Here is a 22,624-nt window from a genome sequence, read left to right as displayed (position 1 = left end):
GTCAACTCTATAGACACACTTAAATTGACAACCTGTTGCACAGCAGAGAAACAGATTTATTTTTATTGTTATATTCATCTCACTGAGTGGTGACAGGGTAATTTGAAGCCATTGTGGGGTCATTCTACAGATAGACAGTATTGTGCAGCCACCCACACAAATTGTGTATATTTAAACTTATTTGTTCCATATCTTTTGACAGAAATTGGCAAATGATCTGTGGAAAATGGAATTAACCAAGACTTATGGTTCTGTATGTAAGTCTTTTTCCACTCTTTATTGAGTTTCATATTTTTACAAAACCATGTAAGTACACAATGAAATTTCAATTCTGCTGCTGTGTGTGCCTTAAAATAACACTTCTGATAGGTTAAAACTGTTTGATGGACAAGAATTCAAATTCTAATCTGTGCCTGTTGCATAAGACAAAAACCTTAGTTGTGTGGACATTGCTTCAAATGGAAGAAAGAAAATTATGGGTTTTGTTCTGGTGTGTTACACTGTTTTAATCTGCATCATGTTTCATATAATTACCCGACCTCCACTATCGGGTGGAGAAATGTAGGGTCCCCCTGAATAGGTCAGGCGTGCACTACATGCCAGAAGCGGCTACAAGGTTAGCGGAGTACGTGTGGAGTGCACATGTGGGTTTTTTAGGTTAGAGAATTCCCTCCCTAGGCCCAACAAGACGCCTCCTGAGACACGGCAAGGTAGGAGTAGGCAAAATGCAACAGGGAATAACAATATTAATGTGCTTATAGCAAACTGCAGGAGCGTCTATAGAAAGGTCCCAGAACTGCTCTCATTAATAAACGGTCACAATGCCCATATAGTACTAGGGACAGAAAGTTGGCTGAAACCAGACGTAAACAGTAATGAAATCCTAAACTCAGATTGGAATGTATACCGCACAGACAGGCTGGACAGTGAAGGGGGAGGTGTGTTTATAGCGATAAGAAGTGCAATAGTATCGAAGGAAATTGACGGAGATCCGAAATGTGAAATAATTTGGGTGAAGGTCACGGTTAAAGCAGGCTCAGACATGGTAATTGGATGTCTCTATAGGCCCCCTGGCTCAGCAGCTGTTGTGGCTGGGCACCTGAAGGATAATTTGGAAAATATTTCGAGTAGATTTCCCCACAATGTTATAGTTCTGGGTGGAGATTTTAATTTGCCGGATATAGACTGGGTGACTCAAACGTTCATAACGGGTGGCAGGGACAAAGAATCCAGTGAAATTTTTTTAAGCGCTTTATCTGAAAACTACCTTGAGCAGTCAAACAGAGAACCAACTCGTGGCGATAACATATTAGACCTTCTGGTGACAAACAGACCCGAACTATTTGAAATAGTTAACGCAGAACAGGGAATCAGTGATCATAAAGCGGTTACTGCATCGATGATTTCAGCCATAAATAGAAATATTAAAAAAGGTAGGAAGATTTTTCTGTTTAGCAAAAGTGACAAAAAGCAGATTACAGAGTACCTGACGGCTCAACACAAAAGTTTTGTCTCAGGTACAGATAGTGTTGAGGATCAGTGGACAAAGTTCAAAACCATTGTACAATATGCGTTAGATGAGTATGTGCCAAGCAAGATTGTAAGAAATGGAAAAGAGCCACTGTGGTACAACAACCGAGTTAGAAAACTTCTGCGGAAGCAAAGGGAACTTCACAGCAAACATAAACATAGCCAAAGCCTTGCAGACAAACAAAAATTACGTGAAGCGAAATTTAGTGTGAGGAGGGCTATGCGAGAGGCGTTCAATAAATTCGAAAGTAAAGTTCTATGTACTGACTTGGCAGAAAATCCTAACAAATTTTTGTCTTATGTCAAAGCGGTAGGTGGATCAAAACAAAATGTCCAGACACTCTGTGACCAAAATGGTACTGAAACAGAGGATGACAGATAAAGGCCGAAATACTAAATGTCTTTTTCCAAAGCTGTTTCACAGAGGATGGCTGCACTGTAGTTCCTTCTCTAGATTGTCGCACAGATGACAAAATGGTAGATATCGAAATAGACGACAGAGGGATAGAGAAACAATTAAAATTGCTCAAAAGAGGAAAGGCTGCTGGACCTGATGGGATACCAGTTCGATTTTACACAGAGTACGCAAAGGAACTTGCCCCCTTCTTGCAGCAGTGTACCGTAGGTCTCTAGAAGAGCGTAGCGTTCCAAAGGATTGGAAAAGGGCACAGGCCATCCCCGTCTTCTAGAAGGTACGTCGAACAGATGTGCAGAACTATAGACCTATATCTCTAATGTCGATCAGTTGTAGAATTTTGGAACAAGTATTATGTTTGAGTATAATGACTTTTCTGGAGACTAGAAATCTACTCTGTAGGAATCAGCAAGGGTTTCAAAGAAGACGGTCGTGTGAAACCCAGCTCGCGCTATTTGTCCACGAGACTCAGAGGGCTATAGACACGGGTTCACAGGTAGATGCCATGTTTCTTGACTTCCGCAAGGCATTCGATACAGTTCCCCACAGTCGTTTAATGAACAAAGTAAGAGCATATGGATTATCAGACCAATTGTGTGATTGGATTGAAGAGTTCCTAGATAACAGAATGCAGCATCTCATTCTCAGTGGAGAGAAGTCTTCCGAAGTAAGAGTGATTTCAGGTGTGCCGCAGGGGAGTGTCATAGGACCGTTGCTATTCACAGTATACATAAATGATCTTGTGGATGACATCGGAAGTTCACTGAGGCTTTTTGCAGATGATGCTGAGGTGTATCGAGAGATTGTAACAATGGAAAATTGTACTAAAATGCAGGAGGATCTGCAGCGAATTGACGCATGGTGCAGGGAATGGCAATTGAATCTCAATGTAGACAAGTGTAATGTGCTGCGAATACATAGAAAGATAGATCCCTTATCATTTAGTTACAAAATAGCAGGTCAGCAACTGGAAGCAGTTAATTCCATAAATTATCTGGGAGGACGCATTAGGAGTGATTTAAAATGGAATGATCATATAAAGTTGATCATTGGTAAAGAAGATGCCAGACTGAGGTTCATTGGAAGAATCCTAAGGAAATTCAATCCAAAAACAAAGGAAGTAGGTTACATTACGCTTGTTCGCCCACTGCTTGAATACTGCTCAGCAGTGTGGGATCTGTACCAGATAGGGTTGATAGAAGAGATAGAGAAGATCCAACAGAGAGCAGCGCGCTTTGTTACAGGATCATTTAGTAATCGCGAAAGCGTTACGGAGATGATAGATAAACTCCAGCGAAAGACTCTGCAGGAGAGACGGTCAGTAGCTCGGTACGGGCTTTTGTTAAAGTTTCGAGAACATACCTTCACCGAAGAGTCAAGCAGTATATTGCTCCCTCCCACGTATATCTCGCGGAGAGAACATGAGGATAAAATCAGAGAGATTAGAGCCCACACAGAAGCATACCGACAATCCTCCTTTCCACGAACAATATGAGACTGGAATAGAAGGGAGAACTGGTAGAGGTACTCAAGGTACCCTCCGCCACACACCGTTGGGTGGCTTGCGGAGTATGGATGTAGATGTAGATAGTTCGAGGTTCACTAATAGAACCTGCAACCAATTGTTGTTGATATCTGTGACAGCACAAATCAGTCAAAATGGCTTCCATCGTTCAGTGGAACATTAATGGGTTAAAGACCCAAGTGAAAGATCTGAAGCTCCTAGCACAGGAATGCCCAATGTGTATCTGTTTGCTGCAAATGCATTTTAAAGCATTTTATGCTCCTGTCCTACAGGGCTATACAGTCTATCACAAGGATAAACTGACTTGGGAGAAAGCCAATGGAGGTGTTGCTGTGTTTGTAAATCATGCACACCACTCCTGTGCTCTCTCCCTAGTTACTGACCTGCAAGCAGTTGCAGTTGAAATTCACACACATCAGAGGATCACAGTTTGCTCGCTGTATTTACCTCCTTCTGATGCAGTAGACTCTGAAGCTCTCACAGAGCTTCTAGAACAACCACCCTGCCTATTTCTCCTCTTGGGAGTCTTCAATGTTCACCATGTCTTGTGGGGCTCGACCTCCACTTACCCTCGGGGTCGGGCTACGGAGGGCTTCAGGACATCTCAAGAGCTGTGCATCCTAAACACTGGTACTTCCACTCAGTCCTGTGCTGCAACTGGCTCATTCTCGGCTAGTGACCTCTCTCTCTCTCTCTCTCTCTCTCTCTCTCTCTCTCTCTCTCTCTCTGCTCTCCAGCCCTTGCAGACTCCATTCAGTGGGAAGTTGTTGATGATTTTCATTCCAGTGACCACTTCCCACTATACTCCATTCACCGAAACAAGAGACGTTCTGTAAACATGGCAAGGCGCGTGACCACTGCGCTGCCGTCGAGGGGTGTACAAGGCAGGGGCGTCAGAAATTAAAAAATGAAAGTCGTGTTTTTTATAATTTGGCACCTGAACATGATAAAGTGATCCGAGAACTACCTTCCGACATCTTTTTGTACATTATATTAAAATTTATTGTCACTGAAAAAGAGAAATATTTAAGCTTTCAGGAAAAGTTGTTTTTTCGTGTTACTCTGTATTTATCACGCCGTATCTCCTAAACTGTGTGTTGCACAGCAAAATAATTTTATAATTGCCTTCAGTACTATAGTTGATGACGTCTGCAAATTTTCTGCCCAATAGAGTCAGTAATAGTGAAGTAATAAATTAAAATCTCACGTCTGATGCAGAACTTTTACCAAATCATCGTCCGAAATATAGTAAGCGACAACTTTTCCCCTTTAAATTTTTTTGTGGGGGTGTAAAGAATAGTTTCATAAAGGTTTGAATTTAATTTTCTAGTTTGTTTGAATGCGATGGGTGCAACCGTTTGTCCTTTATGAGCAATGCATTGTGCGGTTCGCAGGTGCGGCGCTCAGTCAGTGTGACCGTCTCAGTTGCAGGTGTGAGCTTGTTAGTGGATGTTGTACAGCGGCGGTTTCAGGATATCTTAAGTTCACCTGTAAGGATGCTTGAAAGACTAGTTGTTGATTATTAGAGTAAGTATATGTGTTTGTAGTCATGCTGATCACTGTTTATGTGCACATCCAATAGCATCGCATGGTTTCTTATTTTTTATATTCACTTATTTCATTAGCATCACATACGGCTGTCCTCATTATGTCATCCACGGATTCAGCGAGCGAGGCCGACGTGTTAGTTCTGAGTCCACCAAAGAAGCGAGCAAAGAAGAAATCATTAAGTTCTTCTGAGAAGCACATGGTGCTTAATGTGTATAAAACGGAAGTGTTACATCCAGAGCAGTCGATGAGTGACTGTTTCGAAAACAGCTGCAGCTACAGGTGTTGGACGTTCTTCAGTGTATCGTGTGATAAGTGAGTACAAGGCCATACGCTCTTTGAAGTCTCCCAAGAAAGGAAAATTATGACAGGAACTTTCTGAAAGTGTTGATGACTTCGATAGAAATGCGATACAAAGGAAAGTACACGAATTTTTTTTCATAACGAATTGCCAACAATTGACAAAGTCCTTACAGTCATGAACGAAGATGCAGATCTGGGCAATTTTCGGAGAACTACATTTTATAAGTTATTGAAAGAAATGAATTTTAAATATGTCCGGCATGGGCGCGATAGCATTCTAATATACGGGGATAACACCATTTTATGGAGGCGGCGTTATCTTTGAACCATTAAACGGTTGAGAGATGACGGCAGACTCATTTTTTATTTGGACGAGACATGGGTGAACACAGGACATACCTGAAGTTACGTCTGGGTAGATAACACTATAAATTCCTCAAAACAAGCGTTTCTGTCCGGATTATCCACCGGAAGCAAGGGCCCATCAGGTAAAGGGAAATGTCTGATTATCGCATGCATTGGCAGCAAAGCAGGGTTCGTTGAAGGATGTTTGTGGACTTTCGAATCCAAGAAAAGTGGAGATTATCATGAGGAGATGTGTGCCGAAACCTTTGAGAAGTGGTTTCAAGATGTTCTTCCTCGACTTCAGGAAAATGCAGTTATTGTTCTTGATAACGCTCCGTACCATTCTCAGAGAAAAGAAAAAGTTCCCAATGCGAATCCCAATAAGTGTGAAATATCAGAGTGGCTAAAATCTAAAAACATTGATTTCGAAGACAGTATTTTGAAGAAAGAACTTTTAGATATAGTTAAAAATCACATAACAGCACACAACGAATACACAATAGATGAAATGGCGAAGAATGCAGGGAAAACTGTTCTCAGAATTCCTCCATCCCACTGTGAATTAAACGCCATGGAGTTAGTGTGGGCCAGAAGCAAAGGCTATGTTGTAGCGAAAAACAAAACATACAAAATGCCGGAAGTTAAAGTACTGCTAGAAGAAGCAGTAAGAACAGTGACTGCAGAGGATTGGAACAAATGCATCCTCCATGTCATAGAAAAAGTGGAAACTCAAATGTGGAAATTAGACTGCATTATAGAGGAGAGAGAGGAGCGGTTTGTTATAAACCTCAATGAAAACAGTTCAAGGTCGACAGAGTGAACCTTGTTTCATCCTTTATCATTATTATTACTGGTATTGTTATTAAAATCAACAATTAATTGTGTTTGAATGGAGCGTTTTGTTAGCAACCTAAGTGAAAATAAATCTGCTCCGACAGAATGAACTCAGTTTAACATTATTGTTAAATTTATTTTCGTATATTTTTTCCCAGGTTTCTCACAGTCCGCTGTGACAGCTCGGCAGCCAGCCGAACGCTGCCAGCTGCAAAGCGTGCGCCAAGGATTTTCCACACCCCTACGTATCACGTGAACACCAAATGCTTTCTCTGGAAATGAGCGTAGTCGCTCATGTGACACTGTTTATGTTTCGTCCCAGCTCTCGGTGAATAGTCTTTATGTATTCACGTACTGGATGGATCACAACCTGAAGACAAGCCGCCAAAATGGATGGTCAGCAGGGATAACCAGATGCTGTTCAGCTAGCTGGCTGTGTTTGAACACCACAATAGTGTCCAAGGATGGGTGGACCACATCACACGAGTGATCCACCATGCCACTGACTTATCCATCCTACAAGTCTTCCGGTCATCTAAGGAGTCGACATGTGCCTTGGTGGACACAATCTCAGGGTCTTTTGAGTTGCGAGCACCAAGGCTTGACTCGTCATTAGAGAGAGTAAGGAAAGGTTATGGCAAATGTTCCTGGAATCCATCAACCATTCCATATCTACTAAAGTATGGGAAGCCATCTGGAAGATTTCCAGTAAATACAGCTGTTTACGAATAGCAGCAGTACTGAAATGGGTGTATCCAAACAACATCCAGCCACATCTCTAAGGCACTGGCTGAGCATTTTGCTAAAACTATTGCCAACCAGGATCTGGCATTTCATCGCTACTGTGGGACTGTAGAGAGGGGAAAATTGGACATCAGATCCATGAATTCTGAGATGTACAACTATCCTTTCTCCATGTGGGAGCTGGAGTCAGTTCTGTATGAGACTTGTGATACTGCACCTGGTCACGACCAAATCCAGTACTGCGTGCTTCAACATTTGCCAGTGGCATCAAAGGAAATCCTCCTCGAATGCTTTAATCTCATATGACAGACAGGTAACTTCACCAACTCATGAAGAGAGGCAATTCTGATACCTCTCCTCAGACCAGGAAAGGACTGAACATGTCCCAGTAATTATCGGAGTTTCACCTTAACGAGGTGTGTAGGAAATACCCTAAAGTGAATGGTTGATTGTCGTCTGGTCTGGTTGTTAGTGACCAGGCAATTCCTTAGCTGCTCTCAATGTGGATTCCGAAGATTTCAGTCCACTGACGACAACCTGACTCTGCTAGAGGTGGCTATTCAACAGACTTTCCTTAGTCAGTATTGCTGCATCGGCATATTCTTTGATATCAGTAAGGTGTATGAGACTACTTGGAGACACTGTATTCTTGCACAGCTGCATCAACGGAGCTTTGTGGCCACCTCCCCATCTTTGTACGGTCTTTCCTGTCCCAGCTGTTTTTGGGACCCAAGTTGGTAACATGCTGTCAAATCAATTTGAGCAGGAGAACGGTGTGTCTGAGGGCAGTGTTTTAAGTGTTACCCTCTTTGCCATAGCCATAAACAGTACCATGCCTATGATAAGGAGTCCTGTACAGTGCTCATTATTTGTGGACGATTTTGCTGTTTTCTGTTCCTCCACCAGTGTTGCAACAGTGAGCTGTCAGTTGCAGCTTACATCACTCAGGTTATAGGAGTGGACTGCAAAGACAGGGTTTCAGTTTTCTGCAGAGAAGTGTGTGCGTGTGTTCATTTGAATAATTCTCATCATCTTTTTAAATTGCCTGACTTGCATATGAGGGACACCGTCCTACACTTTAGAAACTCAGTGAGGTTCCGGGGCCTAATTTTTGACTCAGAATTGTCATGGTTGCCACATCTGAGAGACCTGAAAGCCAGAACCCTCAAGGCACTGAACATAATCAAGCACCTTAGCCACAGGTCTTGGGGAGCACACAGGGCATGTCTGCTCCAGTTTTATAGGGCTTTCTTGCATTCGTGGCTGGACTATGAGTGCGGAGTGTATGAATCAGTGAGGCATTCTTATTCGAAGATGCTGTCCACCATAAGGGGATTCAGATGGGCACAGGTGCTTATAGAAGCAGTCCCTTACCCAATCTCTGCGCTGAGGTTGGGGAACTGCCACTCACCATCCAGCGACAGCTCCTTATGGTGCAGGAGACATATAAGTTCCGTGCAACCCCGACTTTCACCCACATACCATTCTGTTGCTCATCCATCTCTGGAAAGCCTTTTTTGCAACTGTCCATGGGCCACAGTGCCATTCGGGATCTGTATGCAGCGTGTGTTGGAGTCACTGGGTGTGGAACAAGTACAACCCCAAATCCAAGGTTTTAACCATCTGCCATCCTTGTTACTGCAGAGGCACAGCGTCGTTTCAGATTTAGTACAGCCCAGGAAAGATCGCACTTCTGCTTCCGATTTTAATTCCCTATTTTCTGACATTTTATTTGAGCACCACAACTATGTAGCTGTGTTTACAGATGGGTCTAAGCAGGGGGACACCGTTGATTGCTCTGTTGTTTTCCCGGATCGTGCACTCAAGATCGGAATGACTCCAGAATTTATGGTCTTTTATGCAGAATTACATGTGGTCTTACAGGTACTGAAGCAGATGCAATGTTCTTCCAGTGCTGAATATGTTGTCTGTTTCAATTCCCTTAGTGCCCTTCACTCTCTCCAACATTTATACCCAGCAGATAAAGTAGCCCAGAATATCCAGGATGCTCTCCTCCAACTACGACGACTGGGGAAGAAGGTGTCTTTCTGCTGGGTACCAGGGCACATTAGTATTGCAAGGATCGAAAGGGCGGATCTAGCAGCCAAGGAGGCATGCCATGATCCTCAGGTATTTCATTGTGCCATCCCCCTTCGTACTGTCACCTCCCTGTTGAGGTACAAAGTCGTGTCGATGGGAGGACAAGTGGCTGCAAGTGACTGACAACAAGCTCCGTATCATAAAGTATACAACTCAAGCCATGGCGTACTTCCTTCCAGTCACATCAATGGGATGAGTTTCTCCTTACTCATATTTGCATAGACCACAGCCGTATGACGCATGGATTCTTACTCCAGCAAGAGAACCCTCCAATGTGTAATGCTTGTGGCGTGCAGATCACGGTGTGCCACATTTAATTGGACTGTGATTTATTTTCAAATCAGTGGGCCGCAGCGGATTTGCCAATGGATCTGCAGTCCATTTTCAGTAATGTTCAAATGAATGCGATTCAGGTGTTAAAGTTTTGTGAATTGTCCAATATTTTTGATAAGAATTTATGGAGGTGTTTTTAATTTGTTAATAGCGTGACTGGCTCACCTAAGTATTTTGTAAGTGGTCAGCCAGTCACACTTCCCTGTGTTTTTCTTTTTGTTCTTCCGTGTTTTAATTTCATGTATAGGTACTTTTCCTCTTTCTAATTTGTTTTCGTGCATGTAAGATGGAATGACTGTGTGCTCACTATGAGTGCAAGAATGTGCAAAACTGAGTTTATCTCCACATTCGTTTGTTTTGATAAGTTTAAGGGCATTGATGACCTTGATGTCGAGTGCCCATAAGGTACACGCGCGCGCGCGCGCACACACACATTCTGTCACCTGGAGTGTGTGTCTCTACAGCACTCCTATTTGTTACAGAAGCTTAATTTTTTTAACGTGTTCCAGTGCTGCGCATTTAATTGTAAAATTATGCAGATTTCCCAGCACAAAATGATGATCTAAATATTGACATATTTCATGGAATAGACTGTACTGCTTGATTTCACATATAGATGGTGAAAGGTACTATGGTACTAGAATTCCCCACATCTTGAACAGCAACTTGTACAAGAGCAATATTCAAAAGCATGATAGTGTTGTGTGACATTGTTTTCTCATGGGAGAATTTTCATTACAATACTCTGTTATTTGACATTAAGAAACTGTCACTCTGCAAATCAAGAAATGCTCCAGGAATTACTATATCTAAGAAGATTAGGAGCATGTGAGTTCAGGCAGAATTGTGTGGTGGATTTATGGATACCTTAACTGTTGTTCTTGGAACAGACCAGTCTCACCAAGCAAGGTGACACAATGGTTAGCAAACTGGACTTTAATTCAAAAAGACCATGGTTCAGTTCCCTAAGGAGCCATCTAGTTTTGAGTTTTTCATTGTTTTATATGCCATGTTTTAATAAAAATGCTGGAATGGTTCATTTGAAAAGGGCACTGCTGACTTCCCCAATCCATACTAGTACACAGTGTCTAATAAACTTGAGCCACTGCCATGCAATACATTTTAAAAGAGGAAGCCACCATTTGACTGTGCAGTATTATATTTATCTTTTGTACTATCCAGATTCAGCTGTCATGCCATTATCAAGTACCTACTATCCGCTTTGGATTGCCTTAACAGACATGACTTAATAACGCCATAACAACTTTAATCATTGTACTTGATAATGGCATAAAATCCAAAATCTGTTTTGTACAAAAGCCAAATATAATAATATACAATCAAATTGTCAGTGACAGAGCATGAGACAGTAATCGAACTATTATTAGTCTCAACTGAATGTTGTGTATTTGTTAGTAAACATTTCAATTCAGTAAGACTTTTCCTAAAAATGTGTTACATAATACTGCAAATATACATTTCTGCTCTACCTTGAAAACCTATAGTGTTCAGTTAGCTCTCTTCCTGTTCCACAATATGATGATCAAGCTGTGTCCAAGCAGTAAAATTTTGAACTATGTGAGCACCTGACTGAATCCCAACTAGATTTATTGTTGGATCATTGTTTCCTCATCATTTTTACATAGCCAGCTTTCAAGAGTTCATAGATTAGTGGGACTAAGGTATATTTAGGTATAATATAATACTTTTTGTATAGATTCGGGTTCTCACAGCTGTTCACACAATGTACTATGTAAATTTTGTGTTATGGTTGTAAAGTAGCTTACCAAATGCCACATGAGAGGAAAAATTCTATACTCATAGCAGTTCTACCTATTCCATGGAATACACAGAGTGTCTGTATAGACAGAACATGATAGTGCAGTGATTAGAATGACATGTTTTATGGATCTTGAAGATAGATTACGTAGCATTGTGCTGAGTCACGTGTAGCAGAGACAAGTTGGTAAATGAGGTCGAGCACTACATGTGGAATGTGTCGAGAGAGATCTATGACAAAGGTATGAGTATGATAAATGGCACAGTACATGCAAAAGTGTATTGATAGCACAGGTGATTATGTCAGGTAGTTGCTAAAAGTCCAGCCTATCCATAAACGTAACATTCATAGTCAATAAACGAGTTTTCTATTTGAAAAAGAAAAAAGAAAACTGGAGGCCTTATTTTTCAGACACACCTCATAATTTGTAATTTGATGTGGCAGACAGGACAAGTTTCCCAGCTTGTGGAATGAAGGAATTTTGACACCTCTCCTCAAACCAGGAAAGGACTGTATATGTTCCAGCAGAGTACTTGTTGTTGCCTTAATGAGCTGTGTAAGGAAGACATTGGAGGGAGTGGTCAACTGTCACCAAGTCTGGATGCTAAGGACCAGACTCCTCCTTAGCCACCCAGAAGATGTTGATCTACTGTTGACAACCTGACCGGCTTTTGGCAGCTTTTCTAAGTGAACAGCATTGTCTAGGGATATTTTTTGACATCAACAAGGCATACAATAGAATAGTCTCCCAGGGAAGTGTTTTAAGTATCACCCTCTTTCTATAACCATTAATAGTATAATATCTACGGTAAGGAGTCCTGTGTGATGCTCCTGACTTACGGGTGATCTTGCAGTTTTCTGTTCCTCCTCCAGCTTTGCAGTATTGACTTATCAGTCAAAGTTTAAAGTGAAGAGGTTGGAGGAGTGGACTGTAAAGATGGTTTTTTTTATTTTCTGCAGATAAGTGTGTGTGTGTGTGTGTGTGTGTGTTGGATTTTAATCATTTCCATAATATTTTTAATTTACCTAACATTTGAAAGACCATTAATTGAGGTTTCTGGGCCTAATTTTTTATTGCAAACTGTAGTGCTTTCCACATCTTAACAAATCCAAAGGCAAGGACCCAGAAAGCAAATATTATGTTAAAATGCCTTGGCCATAGTTCTTGCAGAATGGGCAGGGTGCATCTGCTGCAGTTTTATGGCTTTCATGAGACTGTTGCTAGACTATGGTGCACAGTCTATGGATCTGCGAGATCATCTCATCTGAAGACTACCTGACATTATCCTCTACAGGAGAGGGGAGGGGAGAAATCAGCTAACCATGGGTGCTTACCAGAGCAGCTCCATACCCAGTCTCCCTGCTGAAGCTGGAGAACTGCCGCTTGCCTTTTGGTGACATCTCATCATGGCATTTCAAGCTCATATGTTCCTCACTGCTGCCAGTTCACTAGCAACTGTAGTGTTGCTTGTCAAGCTATAGAACACCTTTTCTCTTAGTGCCCACAAGCAACAAGGCCGTTTGGAATCTGTATGAGGCATTTGCTGGAGTCTCTTGGCGTGGTGCAAGTATAGACCCAAATCCAGGGTCGGAACTGGCTGCCACCCTAGTTATTGCAGAGGTCCAGTGTAATATTAGATTTAGTGCGATGTGGGAGAAGCACCTCAACTATATAGCTGTATTAATGAATGGATTTAAACAGGGGGATAGACCCAAATCCAGGGTTGGAACTGGCTGCCACCCTAGTTATTGCAAAGGTCCAGCGTAATATTAGATTTAGTGCGATGTGGGAGAAGCACCTCAACTATATAGCTGTATTAATGAATGGATTTAAACAGGGGGATTCTTTTGGTTGCTCTGTTGTTTTCCCCAATTATGTCCTCTAGATCGGATTGTCTCAAGAATTCACTGTATTTGATACAGAATCAATACATGATCGTGAGGGCATTGGTGCAGATGAAATGTGTTGCAACTGCTAAATTCCTCATCTGTCTGTCCTGAATGTCCTTAGTTTTCTAAACCAGTTCTACCCTACAGATTAAGTGGTCCAGAGTATCCTGAATGTTCTTTTTTGCCAACAAAGGTGTGATAAGGGAGTGTCTTTCTGCTAGGTATTAAGGGAAATGTATGTAAAGGCTGTAGTGGCACCAACGTTAGTATCAGTCCCTAGTGAATGAGACAGGAACTGAATTGAGGGCAGCACAGCAAAAGCTGAAATGCTGAACTTCACAAAGGAAAACCCAGGAGAATTGCCCCAATCTAGTCCTCATACCACTGAAAAGATGAGTGAAATCAGTATTAGTGTCAGTGGTGTTGAGAAATAACTCAAATCGTTAAAATTGAACAAAGCTCCAGGCCCCTATGGAATGCCTGTCAGATTCTGTACTGAATTTGTGGTTGGTTTTGCCCCTCTTGTAACTATAATCTGTCATAGATCCCATGAACAAAAAACTGTGCCTAGTTCTTGGAAAAAAGCACAGGTCACACCTGTCTACAAGAAGGCCAGTAGAAGTGTTCCACAAAACTACCATCCAATACACTTTACATCAATTAGTTGTAGAATCTTAGAACATGTTTTGTGCTCAAACTTAATGAGGTATCTTGAACACAGTGGCCTCCTCAATGCCAACCAGCACGGATATTGAAAACTTCGACCGTGTGAAACCCAACTTGCACTTTTTTCACATGGCATACTGAAAGCTTTGGATCAAAGCAGACAGGTGGATGCAGTATTTGTTGATTTCTGAAAAGCAAGTGGCTCAGCACCACATCTATGGTTATTGTCAAAAATTTGATCATATGAGATATCAAGAAACATTTGTGACTGGATTGAGGACGTTTTACTAGGGAGTACACAGCATGTAATCTTTGATGGAGTAATTGTCATATGTAGAAGTAACTTCGGATATAACCCAGGGAAGTGTGTTGGGACCCTTGCTATTCATGTTATTTATTAATGACCTTTTAGACAATATTAATAGTAACATTAGGTTTTTTGCAGATGATGCAGGTATCTGTAATGAAGTACTATCTGAAAGAAGCTGCGTAATTATTCAGTCAGATCTTGACAAGATTTCAAAGTGGTGCAAAGATTGGCACCTTGTTTTAAATGTTTAAAAACGTAAAATTGTGCACTTCACAAAATGGAAAACATAGTACCCTATAATTATAATATCACTGTTGGAATCAGCCAACTCATAGAAATACCTGAGTGTAATACTCTATAGGGATATGAAATGGAATTATCACATAGGCTCAGTCGTGGGCAAAACATGTGGTAGACTTCGGTTTATTGGTAGAATGCTGGGGAAGTGCATCAGTCTGTGAAGGAGACCCATCCTAGAATATTGCTCAAGTGTGTGGGACCCGTACAAACAGGACTAAAATGGTATATTGAATGTATACAGGCAAGAGCAGCATGAATGGTCACAGGTTTGTTTATTCTATGGGAGAGTGTCACAGAGATACTGCAAGAACTGAACTGGAAGACTCTTGAAGACAGGCATAAATTGTCACGAGAAAGTCCATTAACAAAGTTTCAAGGCTTTGAATGGCTACTCTAGAAATATGCTACAATTCCCTACATATCAGTCACTAAGGGGTCATGAGAATAAAATTAGAATAATTACCACATGCACAGAGGCATTCAGTCAATCATTCTTCCCACACTCTGTATGTGAATGGAACGGGAAGAAACCCCAATAACTGGTATAGTGGGGCATATCCTCAGCCATGTATTGCATGATGGACTGCAAAGTGCAGATGTAGATGTAGACATATTTGTGCAGCTTTCTTTCAGTCAGTTCTTCATTGTAGGTAACTGAGTCATTTATCAAAAGTCCAAGTTTGCCATTAATACTACCTGCAAGGTAATATACAACATGAACAACAAAGATTCCAATACACTTTTCAGGTACACACCTAGAGTTACTACTACATCTGTTAAACACTCCATGCCCGAGATAACATACTGTGTCCTCCCTCCCAAGAAATCCTCACTCCACTCACATGTTCCGCTTGTCATAGGGTGTACCATATCTACTTATTCAATGCTTGTGCAGCCTGCTTTGAAGGTTGTGGAATCTGATGTGATTATTGGTCTGTACAGAACAGATCAAGAGATATTGCCAGTATTTTAATGATTCCATTTGAGAATGTTTAGAAAATTAAGTAATGTGAATTGCCAGTTGCTTCAGTAATTATTATAATTACCCCTCATAACATTTCTTGCAAAATATGTTTTATTTTGAGTAGTTCAAGAGTGTTTTTCCAGACCCCCTTTGAACTTACAGGTCATGAATATGAAATGATATGAACTGTACTATGCACAGATGATAGACAGTCATTCTTGCAGTACCCCATCTGTGAGCGAATGAGCGAAGATTTTAACAAAACGTAATAACGTTTTTGCGATATTATGCAACTTCTAACACACTTTCACATTTATATGCTGAATATTGTTAAGACGATATCAGTTTGCAGAGCCACTGCATCTACACTTTTATATTTAGAGAAACTAGTGTGTACAAATTTCTTTTGATTTCATATCAGTGGTGTCATTATATAATATTTCATTAAATGGATCACAGTTCTGCGAGTGAACTTGCACTGTCTTAGTGAATCATGTATCTGAAAAATCATTCTCTTGTTTCAGGATCTGGCTTCTGCAGAGTTCAGGGCAAGTTAACTTATATGGTTTGAAAAAATGGATCATGGGAAAACAACAGAAGAAATAGATTCATCAGTGGCTGAATTAGTCAACTTGATGAATGATACTTTCACATGCTGCATGAGGAACTATCAAGCCTTACTGCCATACCTTGAGAAAAAGAATACAAGACCCAAAATATATAAAAAATTAGTGCATGTTAATATAATGCTGAACAAGTTGAATGAAGAACTTGTTGGACTTAGAGTTGAATATGTAACTGTGTCGTCACATGAACTAGAAAGTGAGGCCGTTGTGTCTGAAAGAGGTAGGAAAAGAAAAACATCTGATGAGTCCATGGTAGGCAGACCTGAGACCAAAAGTATAAAAACAGAAGTATCCAGTAGCACTAAGTATTCCTCAGAGAATTTTGTATCAAAAGAAACTGAAGAAACAAGACATACCCAGGTGCAGAAGACTGACACACACAGGATGGAAAGTATAAAAACAGAAGTACAAGATTGCAGTGAAGTTGAAGATTTACCTGTTTTCCCCATTAGTAATAGTGAGAATCCTACATCTCAGGCATCACTTGATACTAGAGATAATAGTGTGACTGTTTGTTTTGATGGTGATGAGGAAAGTGCATCTGTGGCAGATAGGCTTGTGAGGATTAATACATATTTTAAACCCATTGATACAATTACTCAGACAAAAAATAACGAACTGTGTCTTCCATTGCAAAATTCCAAAAGTGAGACTAGAGATCAAGAGAAATATGAAGACATTGGCAAACTTCTTAGTAAAGATCATGATACTCACAGAGGACTGAAAAGAGAAGTTGGCTGTGCCACTTCTTTCTCTTACCAGGCAGAAAGACCTTTCAACAATAAAGAACCACCTGTTCCTTTCACTGCTTGTGATAAGGAATCTGATATGTTGATGGAAAGGAGAGCAAACAGTTGTAATGAGGTAGAGAAAAGAGCTCATTCTCCTATAAGATATGAAAAAGATTGTGTACCTGTTCAGAGGTCAGTGGAACTGTTTAGTCCAGGACATGAACTTTATGGTGTGATAAGGTACGAGAATCGGAAATTGAAATGCGTGTTGTGTGATCGTGAACTTGCCAATTACAAGGTAGTGTATGAGCATGTGAATGGGAAAAGGCATCAACGGAAACAAGCTCCCAAGAAAAACAGCTGTGCTAAAAAGCCTGATGTTTCAAATAATAGCTCTGTAAGTACAACACCTGCTTCTGTGTGTGCTACTGTTCCCTGCTCACTTGCTGATAGTGTTGCTATTGTGGACAAAAGTTATCAGTTAGAAGTAATGGAACACACAGTCAGATTAAACGATATGTGGAAATATTTTTCTGCACCACTTCAAATCAATAGAAAATATTTCTTGATTAATTCCGGTGAAGTGATCTGCTCTCTTTGTAATCAACGTGTAGAAGAACGTGTACGCAGTGTAAAGATACATATTATAAAATGTAGTCATCTGAAACGGATAAAAAGATTAAGAAGCTTAGAAACTGCTTGGAAGTCCTCGAATCAACAAATGTTGAAAGTAGCGGGCATTCTAGATGGCTGTATTCCTAAGACTCAGTTTACTTTGCAAAATGATGGGATTTTTTGTAGAGTGTGTCAATGTTTTTGTGAAAATCATACTGTATTAAATCATTTGACGAGTCAAATGCACTACAGAAAGTCACACAAAATGGAATAAATATAATATAAGAAAACAGAAACAGTAAATGGCAAGAATCTGTGCAGTTATAACATGTTATTTTTAATGTAAATATATTATTTCCTTTGGTTTTATGTTAAGATTCATTGGTTAAGGCATCAGGGCAGAGATTTGAGAAAATAGATAGAACAAATGGCACTTAATTAAAGAACTATTGATGAGGAGATATAAAGGATTTTCAGTCTAAGCTCATAGACAACAGTTTTTAACATATTTGGTCCAATTCATCTTGAATATATTATGTTTAAATGGCTCTTCCCTTGCCCCATAGTTTTTAAGTGCATGTTATTCTTTGTTGGGTAGTTTAAGTTAATTTTTATTTAACTGCTTTTATGTCTTATTGATCATATGTAAGACAATTTGTTATATGAGTTACATCAGGTGTTGAGGTAACCTTTTCTCTTGCTGGTGCACCTACACACCAGTCGACTATTCAAGCATCTTGTATGTATAACTGTTTTGTTTATCTATTCCACATTCTGTTATTGAAGAGAGGAGTCGCTGAATAGGAATGCTTTTATTATTTTTGTTAAGTTATTTGTTTATTTATTTAATTTTAAAGTGGAAAAACTTGAAATTAGTAGGCAGGTGAAGTACTAGGGCTGTTGAAGAAATGTCTGATCTTACTTTTTTAATGTTGAAAAGAAGACTGTTATCAGGGCTTACATTCTCTCTATGTGTGCAGGCATATGTAATGCAGATGCCGCCCCCCCCCCCCCCCCCCTCCACTACCACAGAAACAACTGGTCACTGGTTAGCTGTTGATAAGTGAACTGGTGTAAGTAGTAGTTGTAGGATTTTAATTGTGGGCAGAATGGCAGAAAAAGGGGGAGAAATTTGCATCAAATTTTGTTTTAAGTTTGACGATTCTCTGATAGATACAATCTGCAAGATTCAAAAAGTGTTTGGGGGCAAAGCAATGGGTACCACATAGGTAAAGGAGTAAGAACTGAGCAGAAGCAACTTTATTTGGAGATTGCACATGGCATGCTGGATACTGTGAACATTAATATCCAACGTTCTTAACACAGTGGTCACTGGTGACGAATTCTAGGTTCATAGGTATGACCAAGAAACTAAGTTCCAGTCATAGCAATGGAAGCATCCACTGTCCCTAAGACCTAAAAAAGTGAGGCAGGTCTGCAGCAATGTGAAAGTCACTTTGACCAGCTTCTTTGACTCCAGTGGCCTGGTCCATAACGAGTTCAACCTAGAAGTACTAATGTCAATAAGAAGTAGTACAAGGAGGTTTTGCTTCGCCTTCGTGTAGCAGTGAGATGCAAACGGCCAGACTTGTGCGGAGCGGGCAGTTTAAACCTCCAACACAATAATGCACCCACTCATCATTCTCAAATAATTCAAGTGTTTTGGCCAAACACAACATGGCTGTGAGCGTCAGCCTCCATGTTCTCCTGAACTAGCATCTAGTGACTTCTGGCTTTTCCTAAACTGAAAAAGTCTCCAATAAAGTGACCAGATTTAAGAACAAGGAAGACATTACACAGAATTCGATGGAGCAGCTGCGCAACATACTAAAAGAGGGTTTCCAGCAGTGTTTCCAGCAGTGGCAGCAGTGTTAGGAGAGGTGTGTACAAGGTGAAGGGGACTGCTTTGAATGTGACTAGTGTCAATTAATTGTATCTGAATAAAGATTCATGTTATAAATAAAAGTCAGTTATTTTTTGAACAGTCCTCATAAAATTTTATAGCTGGATTCCTTTCTAAAGCAGGTTACGATGGGTACACTACTCCTCCTCCTCCTCCTCCTCCTCCTCCTCCTCCTCCCATAGCCTTGGCCATAACATTTATTCACCATCAGTCCACGTCACTCGCATTGTACACATTGAATTTTTATGTCCAGTCATTCATACTGAGTAATGTGGCGCAGAGGTTAAGATGCAAGACTCACATTTGGGGAAAGTGAGGTTCAGATCACCATCAAACCATCCAGGTTTAGATATTAATCACTTGTCCTAAATAGAACAATGAATCATTTGAAAAAGCTGTGGAAGATCTACCTCATCATCCTCTTCCAATCAGACACAGCGAGATGGCACAGTGAATAGACACTGAACTCATATTCAAGATGACAGCAGTTGAGATTGCCATCCAGCAATACAGATTTGGTTTTCTGTGCTCACTTACAAAACGGAGCAATCAATTTCTGTAACCAGTATGAGTTTTTTCTCCATGTTGAATGCTGTCATCACTGACTGGCCATTATATCCTGATCATTCTTTCTTCTCATCCTTCCTGCAGTGTTGCCACAGGTCCTGGAAATAAGGGAATTTCAAACACATCAGGAAAATCTGGTAAATAGCGGGGAAATTAAAAAAAAAAAAAAAAACAACAGTGGAAAAATCTCGTTTTTGTCTCAGTAGATGAAATAGTTTGTTTACCACAGTGTCATGCATCGTCACTGGCTGGGTGCAGCTGAGTACGTGTGCTGCTTCCCTACTCCATCATTACCACTGCTTCTCTCCTTTCTACCACTCCCCTCAGCTTGCAGTTAGTGCTGCCACTTTTGCCACTAGCCTAGCAGCTGCCGACGAGAAGCTGTAAGCATGAGGACTGGTTTGTTTGGATCTGATTCTCAGAGATTGTAGACGCAGTGGCCAGAGACGGCGGTCATGTGTGCATGAATTGTGTCTGAGTGATTATGTGAATGTGTGTGCACTCTTGTTTTATGACAAAAGGTGTGGCCGAAAATTTAGTTGTGGGAGAGTGATTGTCTTTTCTGTGTGCCTGTCTGTGGCTTAGCAATCGTCTTTACAGTGAGTTGCTATCGATCATCATTATTGATTCTCAGAGTATTTGAACAAGTTATCTGTTGCATGGATGGTCTCATTTCATCAACATGTTGTCTGTGGCTCGTGAATAGCTGGCCACGCAAGTGTATTTCTGCAATGGGCCAAAACCACAGGCCATTTCTGTGGGTATCTGTAATGGATTGGACCTGCCGATCTGAAGCCATTTGGTTTCCACCAGTGTGCAGGTCCTGCCTATCGGATATAGTCTAACCAATCTGCCCACAGGCCAAGTCTGTCTGTGTGTGGTTTAATACAGCAGATTTTCATGGTTTATCCGTGGACCCAGTACAGCATTGCTCCTCAGCTGGCAGACCAAGGGCAATGGATTTCATGAATTGTGACATGTCTCGCTGACTGTATGTAGTACAATGTGGCATTTGATAGACATGTTATTTGTTCTAGTACAGTTTGGCATTTCAAAAGTAGTTTATATGTTAGAGAGTATGAATGGTAAGAAGAAGAAAATTGTGTCAGTCTCTGGTGGTTTGTACGGTATGTACTCACATGTTTATCGAAGGAGGAAAAATCACAAAATACCTGTAAAATAATAAATATAGCACAGTGGGTAATAACTGACAATAATGAATGTAATAGAACCAACATTTTATTGGTGGCCATCTATCGTGTTGGTTTACACATTTCTTCCCCACCTTATACACTTCTTTCAAGAGGCCTACTTTTTGTGAGGTTGTTTCAGGTATTTTCAGCCTGTCTTGCGACTCCAAGGAAATGCGTATTTTTGTCCACAAATGTGTTTTGTTTTATTGAAATAAAATAACATCAGTGGTCTGAATGAAACACACATACCATTTGGCTTGCTTTATCCATCTAAAAACTGTTCATTACAAAAGATGTTGATGTTAGTACTTCAAGTTTTTTCTCACAGCAGGAAATGCCATCTGCTTGCAAGATTTTTTCAGATATTTCCTTGTTTGCACTGTTGTTTCTTGTACCATAGCTGCAAAGACAGATTGTCAACTTACCCTTGATACATCAAAATTTGTCAGGGAAAAATGCTAAAACTTGTCTGAAAATCAGGGTAATATTAGGGAGTTTCACTTGGGGGAACTTTTGGCAACCCTGTTCCTGCCATTCATACGTTCCATCTTATTTATGTATATTCATCTCTTTGCTGTGTGTGGCCTGTTTCCTTTCTACCTTCTTAAAATTCCTGCCCCCACCTTCATTCTTCTTCACCCACTGTCTTCAGCAGACCTGGCCGCAGGGATTTTGCCACCCAATACGAAAATTTTATGTGCCTCCCCCCCCCCCCCCCTCCCCCATCTCCACCCTCCCCCTCTACCTGCCACCCTTCCTTGCATTTTCAGACATAGCCAACTTGGTCAATGTCATGATACCTTATTTTCACATATTACACTTACTTGTACATCTTTTTGACATGAATACGGTTTTAAGACCAGAGCCAGTTATGGGACACCAGTCACTGAAACAGAAGTTTACAGTGTAATACATCTTGAGCTATAATTCCAAAATTAATGATGTCAACCACAATTAAGTTATATCACTTCCAGAGTATATAAGTAAAATCTGCTCACTTTTTTTCAATCCCTGAGCAGAGAGGAGCATGTGATGTGGAGGGAGGAGCACCATGACCATCATGAGGGGAGTAACAAGCAAGGAGTAGTTTTTGCAGTACTTTCAGAGCGCCCACAGTTTGCACTTCATACCAATTGCTCATTGTCGCGTAACCAATACGTGGGAAAGACAGGTTTTGTGAAAGTGTGTTCATCTTTGTGTACAATATATATTTGCAGGACAATACAAAGACAAAGAAACACACATACAGCTGTTCCTTGTGCAGTGAATGACTGTTCACTGGAGTGCTGAATAGCGATAGATCTCATACCAATTGCTTGTTGTGGTGGAAATGACACATCGGTAGGACAGATTTTATGAAAGCACATATTTACATACACATTTATCTTCACATGCAATACAT

The 22,624-nt window shown here is 40.6% G+C and overlaps 1 protein-coding gene across 1 annotated transcript in view; it reads left to right on the top strand.

Moving 5' to 3' along the window:
• LOC124620939 overlaps positions 1 to 19,518 on the top strand; it is a 42,550-nt gene extending 23,032 nt beyond the window's left edge. The window contains exon 2 of the mRNA XM_047147104.1: positions 16,112 to 19,518. Within this exon, the coding sequence (XP_047003060.1) occupies positions 16,163 to 17,833 (1,671 nt within the window). The 5' untranslated portion in view covers positions 16,112 to 16,162 and the 3' untranslated portion in view covers positions 17,834 to 19,518. The remainder of the gene's footprint in view (positions 1 to 16,111) is intronic.
• The last annotated feature ends 3,106 nt before the right edge of the window (positions 19,519 to 22,624 follow it).

This window comes from Schistocerca americana, chromosome 1, assembly GCF_021461395.2.
Source record: "Schistocerca americana isolate TAMUIC-IGC-003095 chromosome 1, iqSchAmer2.1, whole genome shotgun sequence".
Classification (NCBI taxonomy): domain Eukaryota; kingdom Metazoa; phylum Arthropoda; class Insecta; order Orthoptera; family Acrididae; genus Schistocerca; species Schistocerca americana.
This window is presented reverse-complemented; position numbering and strand designations above follow the sequence as displayed.